This window comes from Lampetra planeri, unplaced genomic scaffold (genome assembly GCF_965212315.1).
Source record: "Lampetra planeri unplaced genomic scaffold, kcLamPlan1.2.h2 scaffold_742, whole genome shotgun sequence".
Taxonomy (NCBI): Eukaryota; Metazoa; Chordata; class Hyperoartia; order Petromyzontiformes; family Petromyzontidae; genus Lampetra; species Lampetra planeri.
In genome coordinates, this window is record NW_027615564.1 from 18,035 (window position 1) to 35,044 (window position 17,010).

General features: G+C 53.0%; 1 protein-coding gene across 1 annotated transcript; it reads right to left on the reverse strand.

Moving 5' to 3' along the window:
- Positions 1-965: 965 nt before the first annotated feature.
- Positions 966-15,581, reverse strand: LOC144741853 (putative defense protein 3). The gene is made up of 5 exons (XM_078624347.1): positions 15,322-15,581; positions 12,108-12,223; positions 9,563-9,675; positions 4,439-4,503; positions 966-1,121 (listed from the first exon to the last, which is right to left on the reverse strand). The coding sequence occupies exons 1-5, from the start codon at positions 15,521-15,523 to the stop codon at positions 1,039-1,041; spliced, it is 579 nt and encodes a 192-aa protein (XP_078480473.1). The 5' UTR covers positions 15,524-15,581; the 3' UTR covers positions 966-1,038.
- Between the last annotated feature and the right edge of the window lie 1,429 nt (positions 15,582-17,010).

Below are 17,010 nucleotides of genomic sequence, written 5' to 3' on the forward strand. Positions count from 1 at the left end.
GTCTCCCCGTGTCCCCGTCTCTCCGTCTCCCCGTGTCCCCGTGTCTCCCCGTGTCTCCCCGTGTCTCTGTCTCCCCGTGTCCACGTGTCCCTGTGTCTCCCAGTGTCCCCGTGTCTCCCCGTCTCCCCGTGTCTCTGTCTCTCCCCGTCTCCCCGTGTCTCCCCGTGTCTCTGTCTCCCCGTGTCCACGTCTCCACGTTTCCCTGTCTCCCCGTGTCCCCGTGTCTCCCCGTGTCTCCCCGTGTCTCTGTCTCCCCGTGTCCACGTGTCCCCGTGTCTCTGTGTCTCTGTGTCTCCCCGCCTCCACGTGTCTCTGTCTCCCCGTGTCTCCGTGTGTCCGTCTCCCCGTGTCCACGTGTCCCCGTGTCTCTGTGTCTCTCTCCCCGTGTCCACGTGTCCCCGTGTCTCTGTCTGCCCGTGTCTCTCCGTGTCTCCCGGTGCAGGCTTCGTGTTACCCTGCGTCTCCCCGTGTCCCTCCCTCTCCCCCCGCGTGTCCCCGTGTGTCTCCCGCTTGTCTCTTCCCGTGTGTCTCCGCCCAGGTCCCCGCGTGTCTCCGATGTGTCTCCCCCCGCGTGTCTCCCCCCGCGTGTCTCCATGTGTCTCTCCCCACGTGTCTCCGTGTGTCTCACCCCGCGTGTCTCCGTGTGTCTCTCCCCGCGTGTCTCCGTGTGTCTCTCCCCGCGTGTCTCCGTGTGTCTCTCCCCGCGTGTCTCCGTGTGTCTCTCCCCGCGTGTCTCCGTGTGTCTCTCCCCGCGTGTCTCCGTGTGTCTCTCCCCGCGTGTCTCCGTGTGTCTCTCCCCGCGTGTCTCCGTGTGTCTCTCCCCGCGTGTCTCCGTGTGTCTCTCCCCGCGTGTCTCCGTGTGTCTCTCCCCGCGTGTCTCCGTGTGTCTCCCCCCGCGTGTCTCCGTGTGTCTCTCCCCGCGTGTCTCCGTGTGTCTCTCCCCTCGTGTCTCCGTGTGTCTCCCCCCGTGTGTCTCCCCCGCGTGTCTCCCCCCGCGTGTCTCCCCCCGCGTGTCTCCGCGTGTCTCTCCCCGCCGCTTCAGAGGCGGAGAGCGCTCGCGCACAGCAGCGAGCCCGCGGCTGCCAGCCAGGTGAGGGAGGCGCCGCTCTGGATGAAGAGTCCTGGGTCATGAGGAAGGGGCACACACAGACACACACGCACACAGACACACACACAACAACCGCCATTCGCCACTAAGTGGCGGTAACGACACCACGACGCTTGTGTCAGGCCATGTGCACCTTGAGGCTATCACGTGAAGTGTCGAACGCCCGCTGGCAGGAGGTCACGGGGCAGACCCAGCAGGTGCCACGGGTCGACTGACTGAGATGACCGAGATGACTGGCCGATGCACCACCTTGTGCCCCCTACTGTACCAACTCGCTGTGCTTTAGCCACCCGGCGCTCCGCTTGTTGTTGTGAGCGTCGCTCCTCCGCCCTCCGTTGTTGTTGGAGGGCGACTGCCTCCAACTGCCCAGTAGCGTCCTTCACGAGCCTCCTCCACAGAGGCCGATCTTGACACCGCTGGTACCAGTCATCGGCAAGTCCACTCAGCTCCACGTCCTCCTGTACCACATCACTCCATCTCTTCTCTAGCCCGTGCCGCGCCCGTTTAGCCCCCTCGATCCGGCCGAACAAAAGCTGTTTGGGCTTGCGGTGATTGCCGGAGGTGCTCACCGATGGGACTTTGCCCAGATCTTTTGAGGATTTGTGAGCTCCTCACACAATCCAGCCTGGTTAAACCCAGGATGGATCGTAGGCAGGCCAGCCTAAATGTTTCTAACCGGCAAAGATGCTCCATTAGGGGGGTCCACGTTTCGCAAGCGTAGAGAAGGGAGGGAATGACTGTGGCCGAGAAGACCCGAAGCTTCGTGCGGAGCGACAGACCAGGTAGCTTCCACACAGCGTTACGCAACCGATGAAAAGATATTGCCGCTCGACTGATTCGGAGTGAGACCTCTGCTGTTAAGTCGGAGCCGGTCATGTGCACGCTGCCCAGGTATGGGAAACTCTCCACTCTCTCCACAACTGCCCATCACCGATTGGGAGTTGTGGGGGTGGAGTGTTTGGTGGCACAAAATACCCAGGCAGGTGCTTCGTTTTGGTGGGGCTGATGGTAAGGCCCCACCTCTTAGTGTCATACAGTTTCAGCAGCAGCAGCGTCTCTAACTTCTCCTCTGAGTGAGCCGCAATTACCAGGTCGTCAGTATACATAACGTGGTTGACCAATAGGGAGCCATCCCTTGACCGCACCCGGGCATCGATCAGCCTCCCATCATATCCCACACACTGACACAACAACAACCGCCATTCGCTACTAAGTGGCGGTGACGTCACCACGACGCTTGACACACACACAGACACACACACAGACACACAGACACACACACACACAGACACACACACAGACACACACACAGACACACACACACAGACACACACAGACATACACACACACACACAGACACACACACACAGACACGCACACACACAGACACACACACAGACACACACACATACACACACACACACAGACACACACACACACAGACACACACACAGACACACACACACAGAGACACACATAGACACAGACAAAGCTCCCCCGTGTAGCCTCAACAATCGAACTCGGCTCCGGTGAACAAACTCACAGGTTTTGGTGTCAGGGTCACGGTCAGGGTCAGGGTTCAGGGCATGGGTCAGGGTCAGGTGAGGGTCAGGGTCAGGGTGAGGGTCAGGGTGAGGGTGTGTGTCACGGGGTCAGGGTGAGGGTCAGGGTGAGGGTCAGGGTGAGGGTCAGGGTGAGGGTGTGTGTCACGGGGTCAGGGTGAGGGTGTGTGTCTGTGTCACGGGGTCAGGGTGAAGGTCAGGTGAGGGTGTGTGTCACGGGGTCAGGGTGATGGTCAGGGTGAGGGTGTGTGTCCGTGTCACGGGGTCAGGGTGAGGGTCAGGGTGAGGGTGTGTGTCCGTGTCACGGGGTCAGGGTGAGGGTGTGTGTCTGTGTCACGGGGTCAGGGTGATGGTCAGGTTGAGGGTGTGTGCCCGTGTCACGGGGTCAGGGTGAGGGTCAGGGTGAGGGTGTGTGTCTGTGTCACGGGGTCAGGGTGAGGGTGTGTGTCTGTGTCACGGGGTCAGGGTGAGGGTCAGGTGAGGGTGTGTGTCACGGGGTCAGGGTGATGGTCAGGGTGAGGGTGTGTGTCCGTGTCACGGGGTCAGGGTGAGGGTCAGGGTGAGGGTGTGTGTCTGTGTCATGGGGTCAGGGTGAGGGTGTGTGTCACGGGGTCAGGGTGAGAGTCAGGGTGAGGGTGTGTGTCTGTGTCACGGGGTCAGGGTGAGGGTCAGGGTGAGGGTTTGTGTCTGTGTCACGGGGTCAGGGTCAGGGTCAAGGTAAGGTGAGGGTGTGTGTCTATGTCACGGGGTCAGGGTGAGGGTGTGTGTCCGTGTCACGGGGTCAGGGTGAGGGTCAGGGTGAGGGTGTGTCCCCGTGTCGTGGGGTCAGGGTGAGGGTCAGGGTGAGGGTGTGTGTCCATGTCACGGGGTCAGGGTCAAGGTCAGGTGAGGGTGAGGGTGTGTGTCAGTGTCACGGGGTCAGGGTGAGGGTGTGTGTCCGTGTCACGGGGTCAGGGTGAGGGTCAGGGTGAGGGTGTGTGTCCGTGTAGTGGGGTCAGGGTGAGGGTCAGGGTGAGGGTGTGTGTCCGTGTCACGGGGTCAGGGTCAAGGTCAGGGTCAGGGTGAGGGTGTGTGTCACGGGGTCAGGTGAGGGTCAGGGTGAGGGTGTGTGTCACGGGGTCAGGGTCAGGGTGAGGGTCAGAGTGAGGGTCAGGGTGAGGGTGTGTGTCCGTGTCGTGGGGTCAGGGTCAAGGTCAGGTGAGGGTCAGGGTCAGGGTGAGGGTGTGTGTCCGTGTCACGGGGTCAGGGTGAAGGTCAGGATAAGGGTGTGTGTCCATGTCACGGGGTCAGGGTGAGGGTCAGGGTGAGAGTGTGTGTCCGTGTCGCGGGGTCAGGGTCAAGGTCAGGGTGAGGGTGTGTGTCCGTGTCACGGGGTCAGGGTGAGGGTCAGGTGATGATGTGTGTCCATGTCGTGGGGTCAGGGTCAGGGTGAGGGTGTGTGTCCGTGTCACGGGGTCAGGGTCAGGGTCAAGGTCAGGTGAGGGTGAGGGTCAGGGTGAGGGTGTGTGTCCGTGTCACGGGGTCAGGGTCAGGGTCAAGGTCAGGTGAGGGTGAGGGTGTGCATCCGTGTCACGGGGTCAGGGTCAGGGTGAGGGTGTGTGTCTGTGTCACGGGGTCAGGGTCACGGTGAGGGTGTGTGTCCGTGTCACAGGGTCAGGTGAGGGTCAGGGTCAAGGTCAGGTGATGGTGTGTGTCCATGTCACGGGGTCAGGGTCAGGGTCAGGTCAGGGTGAGGGTGTGTGTTTGTGTCGCGGGGTGTGGCGGTCACCTCCATTGAGAACCGAGGAGCGAATGTCCATCCAGTAGACCTCACGCGACTCGGCTACAGCAGCGCTGAGAGAGACATTATCAACATCGTCCCCATCATCATCTCCATCATCATCTAAATCATCATCAACATCGTCCCCATCATCGTCACCATCTCCATCATCATCTAAATCATCATCATCGTCGTCCCCATCATCGTCATCATCTCCATCATCATCTCCATCATCATCATCATCGTCATCATCTCTATCATCATCTCCATCATCATCTCCATCATCATCATCTCCATCATCATCTCCATCATCATCTAAATCATCATCATCATCGTCCCCATCATCTAAATCATCATCATCTCCATCATCATCATCTCCATCATCATCATCATCGTCATCATCTCTATCATCATCTCCATCATCATCATCATCATCTCCATCATCATCTAAATCATCATCATCATCGTCCCCATCATCTAAATCATCATCATCTCCATCATCGTCATCATCTCCATCATCATCATCATCATCATCTCCATCATCATCATCGTCATCATCTCTATCATCATCTCCATCATCATCTCCATCATCATTTAAATCATCATCATCGTCCCCATCATCTAAATCATCATCATCTCCATCATCATCATCATCATCTCCATCATCATCTCCATCATCGTCTCCATCATCATCTCCATCATCATAATCATTGACCCTATCATCATAACCATCATAATCATCATTGACCCTATCATCATCATCTCCATCATCATCTCCATTATCATTGACCCTATTATCATCATCATCATCATCTCCATCATCGTCATCATCTCCATAATCATCTCCATCATCATCGTCATCATCTCTATCATCATCTCCATCATCATCTCCATCATCATCATCATCATCATCTCCATCATCATCTAAATCATCATCATCATCGTCCCCATCATCTAAATCATCATCATCTCCATCATCGTCATCATCTCCATCATCATCATCATCTCCATCATCATCATCGTCATCATCTCTATCATCATCTCCATCATCATCTCCATCATCATTATCATCATCTCCATCATCATCTCCATCATCATCATCATCATCATCATCATCATCTCCATCATCATCTAAATCATCATCATCGTCCCCATCATCTAAATCATCATCATCTCCATCATCGTCATCATCTCCATCATCATCATCATCATCTCCATCATCATCATCGTCATCATCTCTATCATCATCTCCATCATCATCTCCATCATCATCTCCATCTCCATCATCATTTCCATCATCATCTAAATCATCATCATCGTCCCCATCATCTAAATCATCATCATCATCTCCATCATCGTCATCATCGTCATCATCTCCATCATCATCATCATCATCATCATCATCATCATCTCCATCATCATCTCCATCATCGTCTCCATCATCGTCTCCATCATCATCTCCATCATCATAATCATTGACCCTATCATCATAACCATCATAATCATCATTGACCCTATCATCATCATCTCCATCATCATCTCCATTATCATTGACCCTATTATCATCATCATCATCTCCATCATCGTCATCATCTCCATAATCATCTCCATCATCATCGTCATCATCTCTATCATCATCTCCATCATCATCATCATCTCCATCATCATCGTCATCATCTCTATCATCATCTCCATCATCATCATCATCATCTCCATCATCATCTCCATCATCATTTCCATCATCATCAACTCCATCATCATCCCCATCATCATCATCATCATCTAAATCATCATCATCATCATTGTCCCCATCATCATCCCCATCATCATCATCATCATCCTCCCCATCATCATCATCATTGACCCTTACATCATCATCATCATCATCTCCATCATCATCTAAATCATCATCGACATCGTCCCCATCATCATCATCATCATCCCCATCATCTCCATCATCATTTCCGTCATCATCAACTCCATCATCATCTCCATCATCATCATTATCGTTGACCCTATCATTATCATCTCCATCATCATCATCTAAATCATCATCATCATCATTGTCCCCATCATCATCCCCATCATCTCCATCATCATCATCATCTCCATTATCATTGACTCTATCATCATCATCATCATCTCCATCATCATCATCATCATCATCATCATCATCTCCATCATCATCATCTCCATCATCATCATCACCACCATTATCATCATCCCAATCATTATCATCACCACCGTTATCATCACTATCATCATCATGAATGAGGGAGCTGTGGATGAAGGAGGGAGCTGTGGATGAAGGAGAGAGCTGTGGATGAAGGAGGGAGCTGTGGATGAAGGAGGGAGCTGTGGGTGAATGAGAGGGCTGTGGATGAAGGAGAGAGCTGTGGATGAAGGAGATGTGGGTGAATGAGAGAGCTGTGGATGAAGGAGAGAGCTGTGGATGAAGGAGGGAGCTGTGGATGAAGGAGGGAGCTGTGGGTGAATGAGAGGGCTGTGGATGAAGGAGAGAGCTGTGGATGAATGAGATGTGGGTGAATGAGAGAGCTGTGGATGAAGGAGGGAGCTGTGGATGAAGGAGGGAGCTGTGGATGAAGGAGGGAGCTGTGGATGAAGGAGGGAGAGCTACGGATGAAGGAGGAAGCTGTGGATGAAGGAGGGAGCTGTGGATGAAGGAAGGTGATGTGGATGAAGGAGGGAGCTGTGGGTGAATGAGAGGGCTGTGGATGAAGGAGAGAGCTGTGGATGAATGAGATGTGGGTGAATGAGAGAGCTGTGGATGAAGGAGGGAGCTGTGGATGAAGGAGAGAGCTGTGGATGAAGGAGGGAGCTGTGGATGAAGGAGGGAGAGCTGTGGATGAAGGAGGGAGCTGTGGATGAAGGAGGGAGCTGTGGGTGAATGAGAGAGCTGTGGATGAATGAGAGAGCTGTGGATGAAGGAGAGAGCTATAGATGAAGGAGGGAGCTGTGGATGAAGGAGAGAGCTGTGGATGAAGGAGAGAGCTATAGATGAAGGAGGGAGCTGTGGATGAAGGAGAGAGCTGTGAATGAAAGAAAGATATGTGTGTAAATGAGAGAGCTGTGGATGAAGGCGGGCGGGAACTACGGATGAAGGAGGAAGCTGTGAATGAAGGAGAGAGCTGTGGATGAAGGAGAGAGCCGTGCATGAAGGAGGGAGAGCTGTGGATGAAGGAGGGAGCTGTGGATGAAGGAGGGAGCTGTGGATGAAGGAGAGAGCTGTGGATGAAGGAGAGAGCTGTGGATGAAGGAGAGAGCTGTGGATGAAGGAGAGAGCTGTGGATGAAGGAGAGAGCTGTGGATGAAGGAGAGAGCTGTGGATGAAGGAGAGAGCTGTGGATGAAGGAGAGAGCTGTGGATGAAGGAGAGAGCTGTGGATGAAGGAGAGAGCTGTGGATGAAGGAGGGAGCTGTGGATGAAGGAGAGAGCTGTGGATGAAGGAGGGAGCTGTGGATGAAGGAGGGAGCTGTGGATGAAGGAGGGAGCTGTGGATGAAGGAGGGAGCTGTGGATGAAGGAGGGAGCTGCGGATGAAGGAGGGAGCTGCGGATGAAGGAGGGAGCTGTGGATGAAGGAGAGAGCTGTGGATGAAGGAGGGAGCTGTGGATGAAGGAGGGAGCTGTGGATGAAGGAGGGAGCTGTGGATGAAGGAAAGAGCTGTGGATGAAGGAGAGAGCTGTGGATGAAGGAGAGAGCTGTGGATGAAGGAGGGAGCTGTGGATGAAGGAGGGAGCTGTGGATGAAGGAGAGAGCTGTGGATGAAGGAGAGAGCTGTGGATGAAGGAGGGAGCTGTGGATGAAGGAGGGAGCTGTGGATGAAGGAGGGAGCTGTGGATGAAGGAGAGAGCTGTGGATGAAGGAGGGAGCTGTGGATGAAGGAGAGAGCTGTGGATGAAGGAGAGAGCTGTGGATGAAGGAGGGAGCTGTGGATGAAGGAGGGAGCTGTGGATGAAGGAGGGAGCTGTGGATGAAGGAGAGAGCTGTGGATGAAGGAGAGAGCTGTGGATGAAGGAGGGAGCTGTGGATGAAGGAGGGAGCTGTGGATGAAGGAGGGAGCTGTGGATGAAGGAGGGAGCTGCGGATGAAGGAGGGAGCTGTGGATGAAGGAGGGAGCTGTGGATGAAGGAGGGAGCTGTGGATGAAGGAGGGAGCTGTGGATGAAGGAGGGAGAGCTGTGGATGAAGGAGGGAGCTGTGGATGAAGGAGAGAGCTGTGGATGAAGGAGAGAGCTGTGGATGAAGGAGGGAGCTGTGGATGAATGAGAGAGCTGTGAATGAAGGAGAGAGCTGTGGATGAAGGAGGGAGCTGTGGATGAAGGAGGGAGCTGTGGATGAAGGAGGGAGCTGTGGATGAAGGAGGGAGAGCTGTGGGTGAACGAGGGAGCTGTGGATGAAGGAGGGAGAGCTGTGGGTGAACGAGGGAGCTGTGGATGAAGGAGGGAGCTGTGGATGAAGGAGGGAGCTGTGGATGAAGGAGGGAGCTGTGGATGAAAGAGAGAGAGCTGTGGATGAAGGAGGGAGCTGTGGATGAAGGAGGGAGCTGTGGATGAAAGAGAGAGAGCTGTGGGTGAACGAGGGAGCTGTGGATGAAGGAGGGAGCTGTGGATGAAGGAGGGAGCTGTGGATGAAGGAGAGAGCTGTGGATGAAGGAGAGAGCTGTGGATGAAGGAGGGAGCTGTGGATGAAGGAGGGAGCTGTGGATGAAGGAGGGAGCTGTGGATGAAGGAGGGAGCTGTGGATGAAGGAGAGAGCTGTGGATGAAGGAGGGAGCTGTGGATGAAGGAGGGAGCTGTGGATGAAGGAGGGAGCTGTGGATGAAGGAGAGAGCTGTGGATGAAGGAGAGAGCTGTGGATGAAGGAGGGAGCTGTGGGTGAATGAGAGAGCTGTGGATGAAGGAGAGAGCTATAGATGAAGGAGGGAGCTGTGGATGAAGGAGAGAGCTGTGAATGAAAGAAAGATATGTGTGTAAATGAGAGAGCTGTGGATGAAGGCGGGCGGGAACTACGGATGAAGGAGGAAGCTGTGAATGAAGGAGAGAGCTGTGGATGAAGGAGAGAGCCGTGCATGAAGGAGGGAGAGCTGTGGATGGTTGCACGGCAGGTCTTACATGAACATGATGGGCCCGGTGAGGCTTCCTGCCGGCGGGAGCCAGGTGAAGGTCTGATTAATCTTCTCGTTGATGTTCGAGTGAGTCACCGCACTTGCATCTCTGCCGTCGCACTGCAAAGACAAAGGGTCCGCCGTGTAGCCTCAACAGACTGCTGGGGCAAGTGTTGTTAGTAGCGAGTAGCAGCACCTATGAATGTAGACACAGACAAAGATCCCCCGTGTAGCCTCAACAGACTGCTGGGGCAAGTGCTGTTAGTAGCGAGTAGCAGCAGCGCCTGTGAAGGTAGACACAGACAAAGGTGACCCGTGTAGCCTCTAACAGGCTGCAGGGGCAAGTGCTGTTAGTAGCGAGTAGCAGCACCTATGAATGTAGACACAGACAAAGATCCCCCGTGTAGCCTCAACAAACTGCTGGGGCAAGTGCTGCTAGCGAGTGGAACCCATGAATATTCGCATTCTATGCGTATTCAGGTAAAGCCACGTAGATAAAATAATAAGAAAATTATCACGACATTTCGATCGCAACACAAGCAATCGTCTTCAGGTGAGTACCCATTGAAGGCCGGCACAAGACAAAGGTCCCCCCGTGTAGCCTCAACAGACTTCTGGGGCAAGTGCTGCCTTATGTAACTCCCACCCTGGCCTCTTGGGTTCTCAACATGATCAGCAGCTGGGACGTGCTCTCAGTTACAAGAACTCGTTTCTTTTGGAACTGTTTGTTGTGTTCAGTTTGTTTGTATTTCCCCCGCACCTCCGATTAGCTAGGGGTGGCTACGTACGCTTGCAAAGGAATTTCAACATTCATAACACTGGTCAACACACTTTTTCTGGCATAAGGTATTCCGACGGTTTTTAGGGTAATGTTCAAATCTGGCATCAGTTTTTGTCTATCACATCAGGTTTTTGAGATATCAAATATTGCATTATCAATAAAAACTGCAGAAGAAAGATATTAGATAAATGTGGATATCTACATAAAATGATATTATAAACACACTATCCTAAAAATACAGCACCGTATTTTAACACTAAAGCAGTCATCGACTCGCAACAACTTGCAATCATAAGTGACAGAGTTAATGTCGGGTAAGATTAATGAAAATGGGGTATACCGATAGCATAAAAATGAGATGTGATAGAGCAAATCTGAGATCATATTTGGAATCAGCACCCTGAAATTAGTCTAGAACAGCTGCAAAAGTCCAGGCCAGAAAAACATGTTTTGTTTTTTGTTGACCAGTGTACATGGACTATTGAAACTTTACCAGGTGGCACCACTAAGATGTAGAGCTCTTTTTTGCGACGCGACCTGGCTACAAATGATAGCTCAACGAAGTGGCTTGTTGCGTGGACATTTCCAGCAGTAGTCCAATACTCTCAATGCATGCTTCTAAATGTCGAGGGGGAAACCGGAGGACCCGGGGAAAAATTGACTTGACCACGACAAGAGAAAGAGAGAGACGCAAACTCAAAAATATGCAGCAACAGGCAACGTCAGGGTCGGGATCGAACCCACGACCTCCTGCGTACCAGGCGAGGTAGTTAACATCTCCTAAACACAGCGTGTCAGGGGTCAAAATCGAACCCACGACCTCCTGCACACCAGGCGAGGTAGTTAATATCTCGCCACTGTGATGATGATGAAAAAGAGACGTGAAAACTTCAAATATACAGCAGGCGTCAGGGTCGGTATCGAACCCACGACCTCCAGCACACCAGGCGAGGTAGTTAATATCTCACCACCCACAAATGTCCAGCAGGCATTGCCAGGGTTGGCATCGAACCCACGACCTCCTGCACACCAGGCGAGGTAGTCAACATCTCACCACCCACAAATGTCCAGCAGGCATTGCCAGGGTTGGGATCGAACCCACGACCTCCTGCACACCAGGCGAGGTAGTCAACATCTCACCACCCACAAATGTCCAGCAGGCATTGCCAGGGTTGGGATCGAACCCACGACCTCCTGCACACCAGGCGAGGTAGTTAATATCTCGCCACTGTGATGATGATGAGAAAGAGACACGGAAACTTCAAATATACAGCAGGCATCGCCATGGTCGGGATCGAATCCACGACCTCCTGCACACCGGGCGAGGCAGTCAACATCTCGCCACACACAAATATACAGCAGCAGGCATCGCCAGGGTCAGGATCAAACCCACGACCTCCTGCACACCGGGCGAGGCAGTCAACATCTCGCCACACACAAATATACAGCAGGCATCGCCAGGGTCGGGATCGAACCCACGACCTCCTGCGTACCAGGCGAGGTAGTCAACATCTCGCCATACACAAATATACAGCAATGCCTTGCCAGGGTCGGGATCACAACCTCCCGCACACCGGGCGAGGTAGTCGACATCTCACCATACACAAATATACAGCAATGCCTCGCCAGGGTCAGGATCGAACCCGCGACCTCCTGCACACCAGGCGAGGTAGTCAACATCTTGCCACCCACAAATATCCAGCAGGCATTGCCAGGGTCGGGATCGAACCCACGACCTCCTGCGTACCAGGCGAGGTAGTCAACATCTCACCTGCAGAAGACGCGTGTCCCTGGGAAGGCCCTGCCATGTGCCCATGGGCCGCGTGGCTCCCCCCGGCGTGCGGGCCTGCAGCAGGAGGCCACGGTACACCGGGCCCATCACCCGCACTGGAGCAACACGGGCAGCAGTTACAGCAGCAGCAGCAGGGGCAGCAGCAGCAGCAGCAACAGCAACAGGGGCAGCGGGCAGCAGCAGCAGCAGGTTCAACAACAGCAGCAGCAGTTACAGCAGCAGCAGTAACAGGTGCAGCAATAGCAGGGACAACAGCAGCAACAAGGGCAGCAGCAGCAGTTACAGCAGCAGGAGGGGCAGCAGCAGCAGTAACAGCAGCCGGGACATCGACATACAAAGACAAAGATCCCCCGTATAGCCTTAACAGACTGTAGGGGCAAGTGCTGTTAGCGAGCACCTATGAAGGCCGCAACGGTACACGAGGGGGTGGTGGGTGGCCAGCACCACGCCCGACCGCCTTTGTCTCCCCAGTGGCGATGTTTACACACCGCACCAGGTACTCATTTAAGGCTGAGTCGACCTAGGGGAGGCCCAGGACCGGTTCGGATAATCGTCACTGGTGTTGGCCGTGAGCGGGAATCGAACCCGGGTCGCCAGGTTCGTAGCGCAGCGCGCTAACCGCTACACTACCGCACACAGACACACACACGCAACAACAACAATAACCTTCATTCGCCACGAACTGGCGGTGATGTCACCGTGGCTCTTGTGCCAGGCCATGTGCACGTTAAGGCGACGTGAAGTGTCGAACGCCCGCTGGCAGGAGGTCACGGGGCAGACCCAATTGCCACGGGTCGACTGACCGAGATGACCGGGATGACTGGCTGATGCACCACCTGTGCCCCCTACTGTGCCAACTTGCTGCGCTTTATCCACCCGGCGCTCCGCTCGTTGTTGTGAGCATCGCTCCTCCTCCCTCCGTTGTTGTTGGAGGGCTACTGCCTCCAACTGCCCAGTAGCGTCCTTCACGAGCCTCCTCCACAGAGGCCGATCTTGACACCGCTGGTACAAGTCATCGGCAAGTCAACTCAGCTCCACGTCCTCCTGTACCACATCACTCCATCTCTTCTCTAGCCTGTGCCGCGCCTGCTTAGCCCCCTCGATCCGGCCGAACAAAAGCTGTTTAGGCATGCGGTGGCTGGGCATGCGGGCTACATGACCCAGCCAACACAGCCTTGCCTGCCGGAGGAGCTCACCGATGGGACTTTGCCCAGATCTTTCAAGGATTCGTGAGCTCCTCACACAATCCAGCCTGGTGGTTAAACCCAGGATGGATCGTAGGCAGGCCAGCCTAATACATGTGTAGTGACAGAGAAAGGTCACTACTGTGTCGGCCCGTACGAAGGCTGGGGGCGCCAAGGGGGTGCCTGGGGGGTCACGTGGTGGAGGGATCCGGACCCTCCCAGAGGTGGGGGAAGTGAGGCGTGTCCTGGGAAGGGAGGCGTGGCCTGAAGAGAGCCAGCCACGCCGGGGCGGAGCCAGCCACGCCAAACCAAATATAAGCGTGGTGTGAACGCAGAGCGAGGCGGCTGTTGTACTGTACTCCAAGGTGAAGACATCTTCGGTCGTCAAGTCCCGAGTTGTCGTCCTGGGCCAGGCAGGCCGTTGCCTGCCTGGTCCAGTCTGTGTCGTGTTCCAGAGTGTTAGTGAGTTGAGGAAGGTGGTCACCACCTCATGTAGAGTGTTATATTATTTACCGTTTAATAAATAGTGTTGCCTCCAAGTTGCGTGTGTGTGCACCTAATTTGAACCTACTACATCTGGTGTCAGAAGTGGGGTGGTAACATGGAAATCCCCCCCCCCCGATATGGCCGACGCGTGCTACTGGTTGTGACGCCGCGTCGGAAAGGCGGTGGGGTGGTAACATGGAAATCCCCCCCCGATATGGCCGACGCGTGCTACTGGTTGTGACGCCACGTCGGAAAGGCGGGGGGGTGCTAACGGGTGACTGTCATTGCATGCGTGATTCTAACGGGGGGGGGGCTGTGCTGGAGCGTAAGTGGGTTAGCCAGTTTTCATGTATAATTGTTGTTAATTCCCCGTTTTCTATGCGGTTCCCTTTTACCCTCGTCGATTCTGTATATATTACGTGATTGTATTTCTTATCGGTCGCCGGTCATTTATTGATGTTGTTGGTTCGGAGGCACACCTTTTCGATGTTTCACAGTTGTGTTACAGCCGGGGACGGCTGTGTGTTTATACAGGGGGGGGTGATGTAGTGACAGAGAAAGGTCACTACTGTGTCGGCCCGTACGAAGGCTGGGGGCCCCAAGGGGGTGCCTGGGGGGTCACGTGGTGGAGGGATCCGGACCCTCCCAGAGGTGGGGGAAGTGAGGCGTGTCCTGGGAAGGGAGGCGTGGCCTGAAGAGAGCCAGCCATGCCGGGGCGGAGCCAGCCACGCCAAACCAAATATAAGCGTGGTGTGAACGCAGAGCGAGGCGGCTGTTGTACTGTACTCCAAGGTGAAGACATCTTCGGTCGTCAAGTCCCGAGTCGTCGTCCTGGGCCAGGCAGGCCATTGCCTGCCTGGTCCAGTCTGTGTCGTGTTCCAGAGTGTTAGTGAGTTGAGGAAGGTGGTCACCACCTCATGTAGAGTGTTATATTATTTACCGTTTAATAAATAGTGTTGCCTCCAAGTTGCGTGTGTGTGCACCTAATTTGAACCTACTACACATGCACACACATACACACATACAACAACCGCCATTCGCCACTAAGTGGCGGTGACGTCACCACAACGCTTGTGCCAGGCCATGTGCACCTTGAGGCCACGTGAAGTTTCGATTTAAAGCTTTCGTGACTGCAGGGATTCATCTTCTTGGTTCTTTTGGTAAAGTCACGTAGAAGGAAAATAATAAAATGATAATAAAACATAATAAAATAATTCTCACGACGTTTCGGCCACAACGCAAGCAGCCGTCTTCAGGTGGAGAACAGGTCTGTCGAGAAGGCAGAGTCTGACTTGGCCGTCTTCAGGTGGAGAACAGGTCTGTCGAGAAGGCAGAGTCTGACTTCTCGACAGACCTGTTCTCCACCTGAAGACGGCCACGTGAAGTGTCGAACGCCCGCTGGCAGGAGGTCACGGGGCAGACCCAGTTGCCACAGGTCGACTGACCGAGATGACCGAGATGACACGCGCACACGTACACACACACGTGGGCACCGCACCACCCACCCACACCCTCCAACTCACCCGTGAAGGCCATGCTGAGGCTGCCGTTGGTGGCCGAAGCGGTGATGCCGTAGGGAGCTCGCGACGTCTGGGTGCGAACTCCGTCGTGCATGGGCCTCATGGCGACGCACGAGGAGGTAGGAGCTCCCCCGGGGAAGCCGCTGGTACCCGAGACGAGGCACAGGAGGGCGAGCGACGCGGTCCACAGCATGGCAGGGGCCATCGCGCCGTGACGCCTCTAGGTACGCTCCGACGGGAAACGTGGGAACAAACCTAGAGCCCAGGAACGCGGCGATGGGTGGGGTGGTTACTCTTAAGTTCTGTGTGTATCTTCCGTGCGTCGAGACCACTGGTGCTTTGCCTGCAGTCTTTAAACTACACTATACACTGCACTATACACTGCACTATACACTACACTATACACTGCACTATACATTGGACTATACACTGCGCTATACACTGGACTATACACTACTCTTTACACTACACTATACACTACTACACTATACACTGCTATACACTACATTATATACTACTCTTTACACTACACTATACACTGCTATACACTGCAATATACACTGCTATACACCACACTATACACTACTATACAATACACTATATACTACACTATACACTACACTATATACTACACTATACACTACTACACACTACACTATACACTACTACACTATACACTGCTATACATTACACTATACACTACACTATACAGTACTATACACTGCTCTACACTATACACTGCTATACACTACTATGCACTACACTATACACGACTATATACTACACTATACAATACTATACACTACCATACACTGCTTTACACTATACACTACTATACACTGTTCTACACTATACACTACTATAAAGGGCTGTACACTACACTATACACTACTATACACTACATTATACACTACACTATACACTACTATACACTACTATATGCTACACTATATACTACTATACACTACACTATACACTACTATACACTACTATATACTACACTATACACTACTATATACTACACTATACACTACTATATACTGCTATACACTACTATACACTATACACGACTATGTACTACACTATACACCATACACCGCACTATACACTGCTGTACACTACACTATACACTACACCAGCAGTCCTTAACGTTTGGTTCTCAAAGGGGTGGCGTGCACCCCACGTTAAGAAGAACCACTCTTACAGATTATTTGACGATCAAATTGACTCGCGATCAAATCGATGTTTGAATAAATCGACTCACGAACAAATCCACTGATGAACAAACCGACTCACGTACAAACCAACTCGTGAACAATTCTACTCGCGAACAAATTGTCTCACGAACAAATCGACTTACGGACAAATCGACTTACGAACAAATCGACTTACGAACAAATCGACTTACGAACAAATCGACTTACGAACAAATCGACTCGCGATCAAATCAACTTACGAACAAATCGACTTATGAACAAATCGACTTACGAACAAATCGACTTACGAACAAATCGACTTATGAACAAATCGACTGGTGAACAAATCGACTTACGAACAAATCGACTTATGAACAAATCTACTCGCGATCAAATCAACTTACGAACAAATCGACTTATGAACAAATCGACTGGTGAACAAATCGACTTACGAACAAATCGACTTACGAACAAATCGACTTATGAACAAATCGAC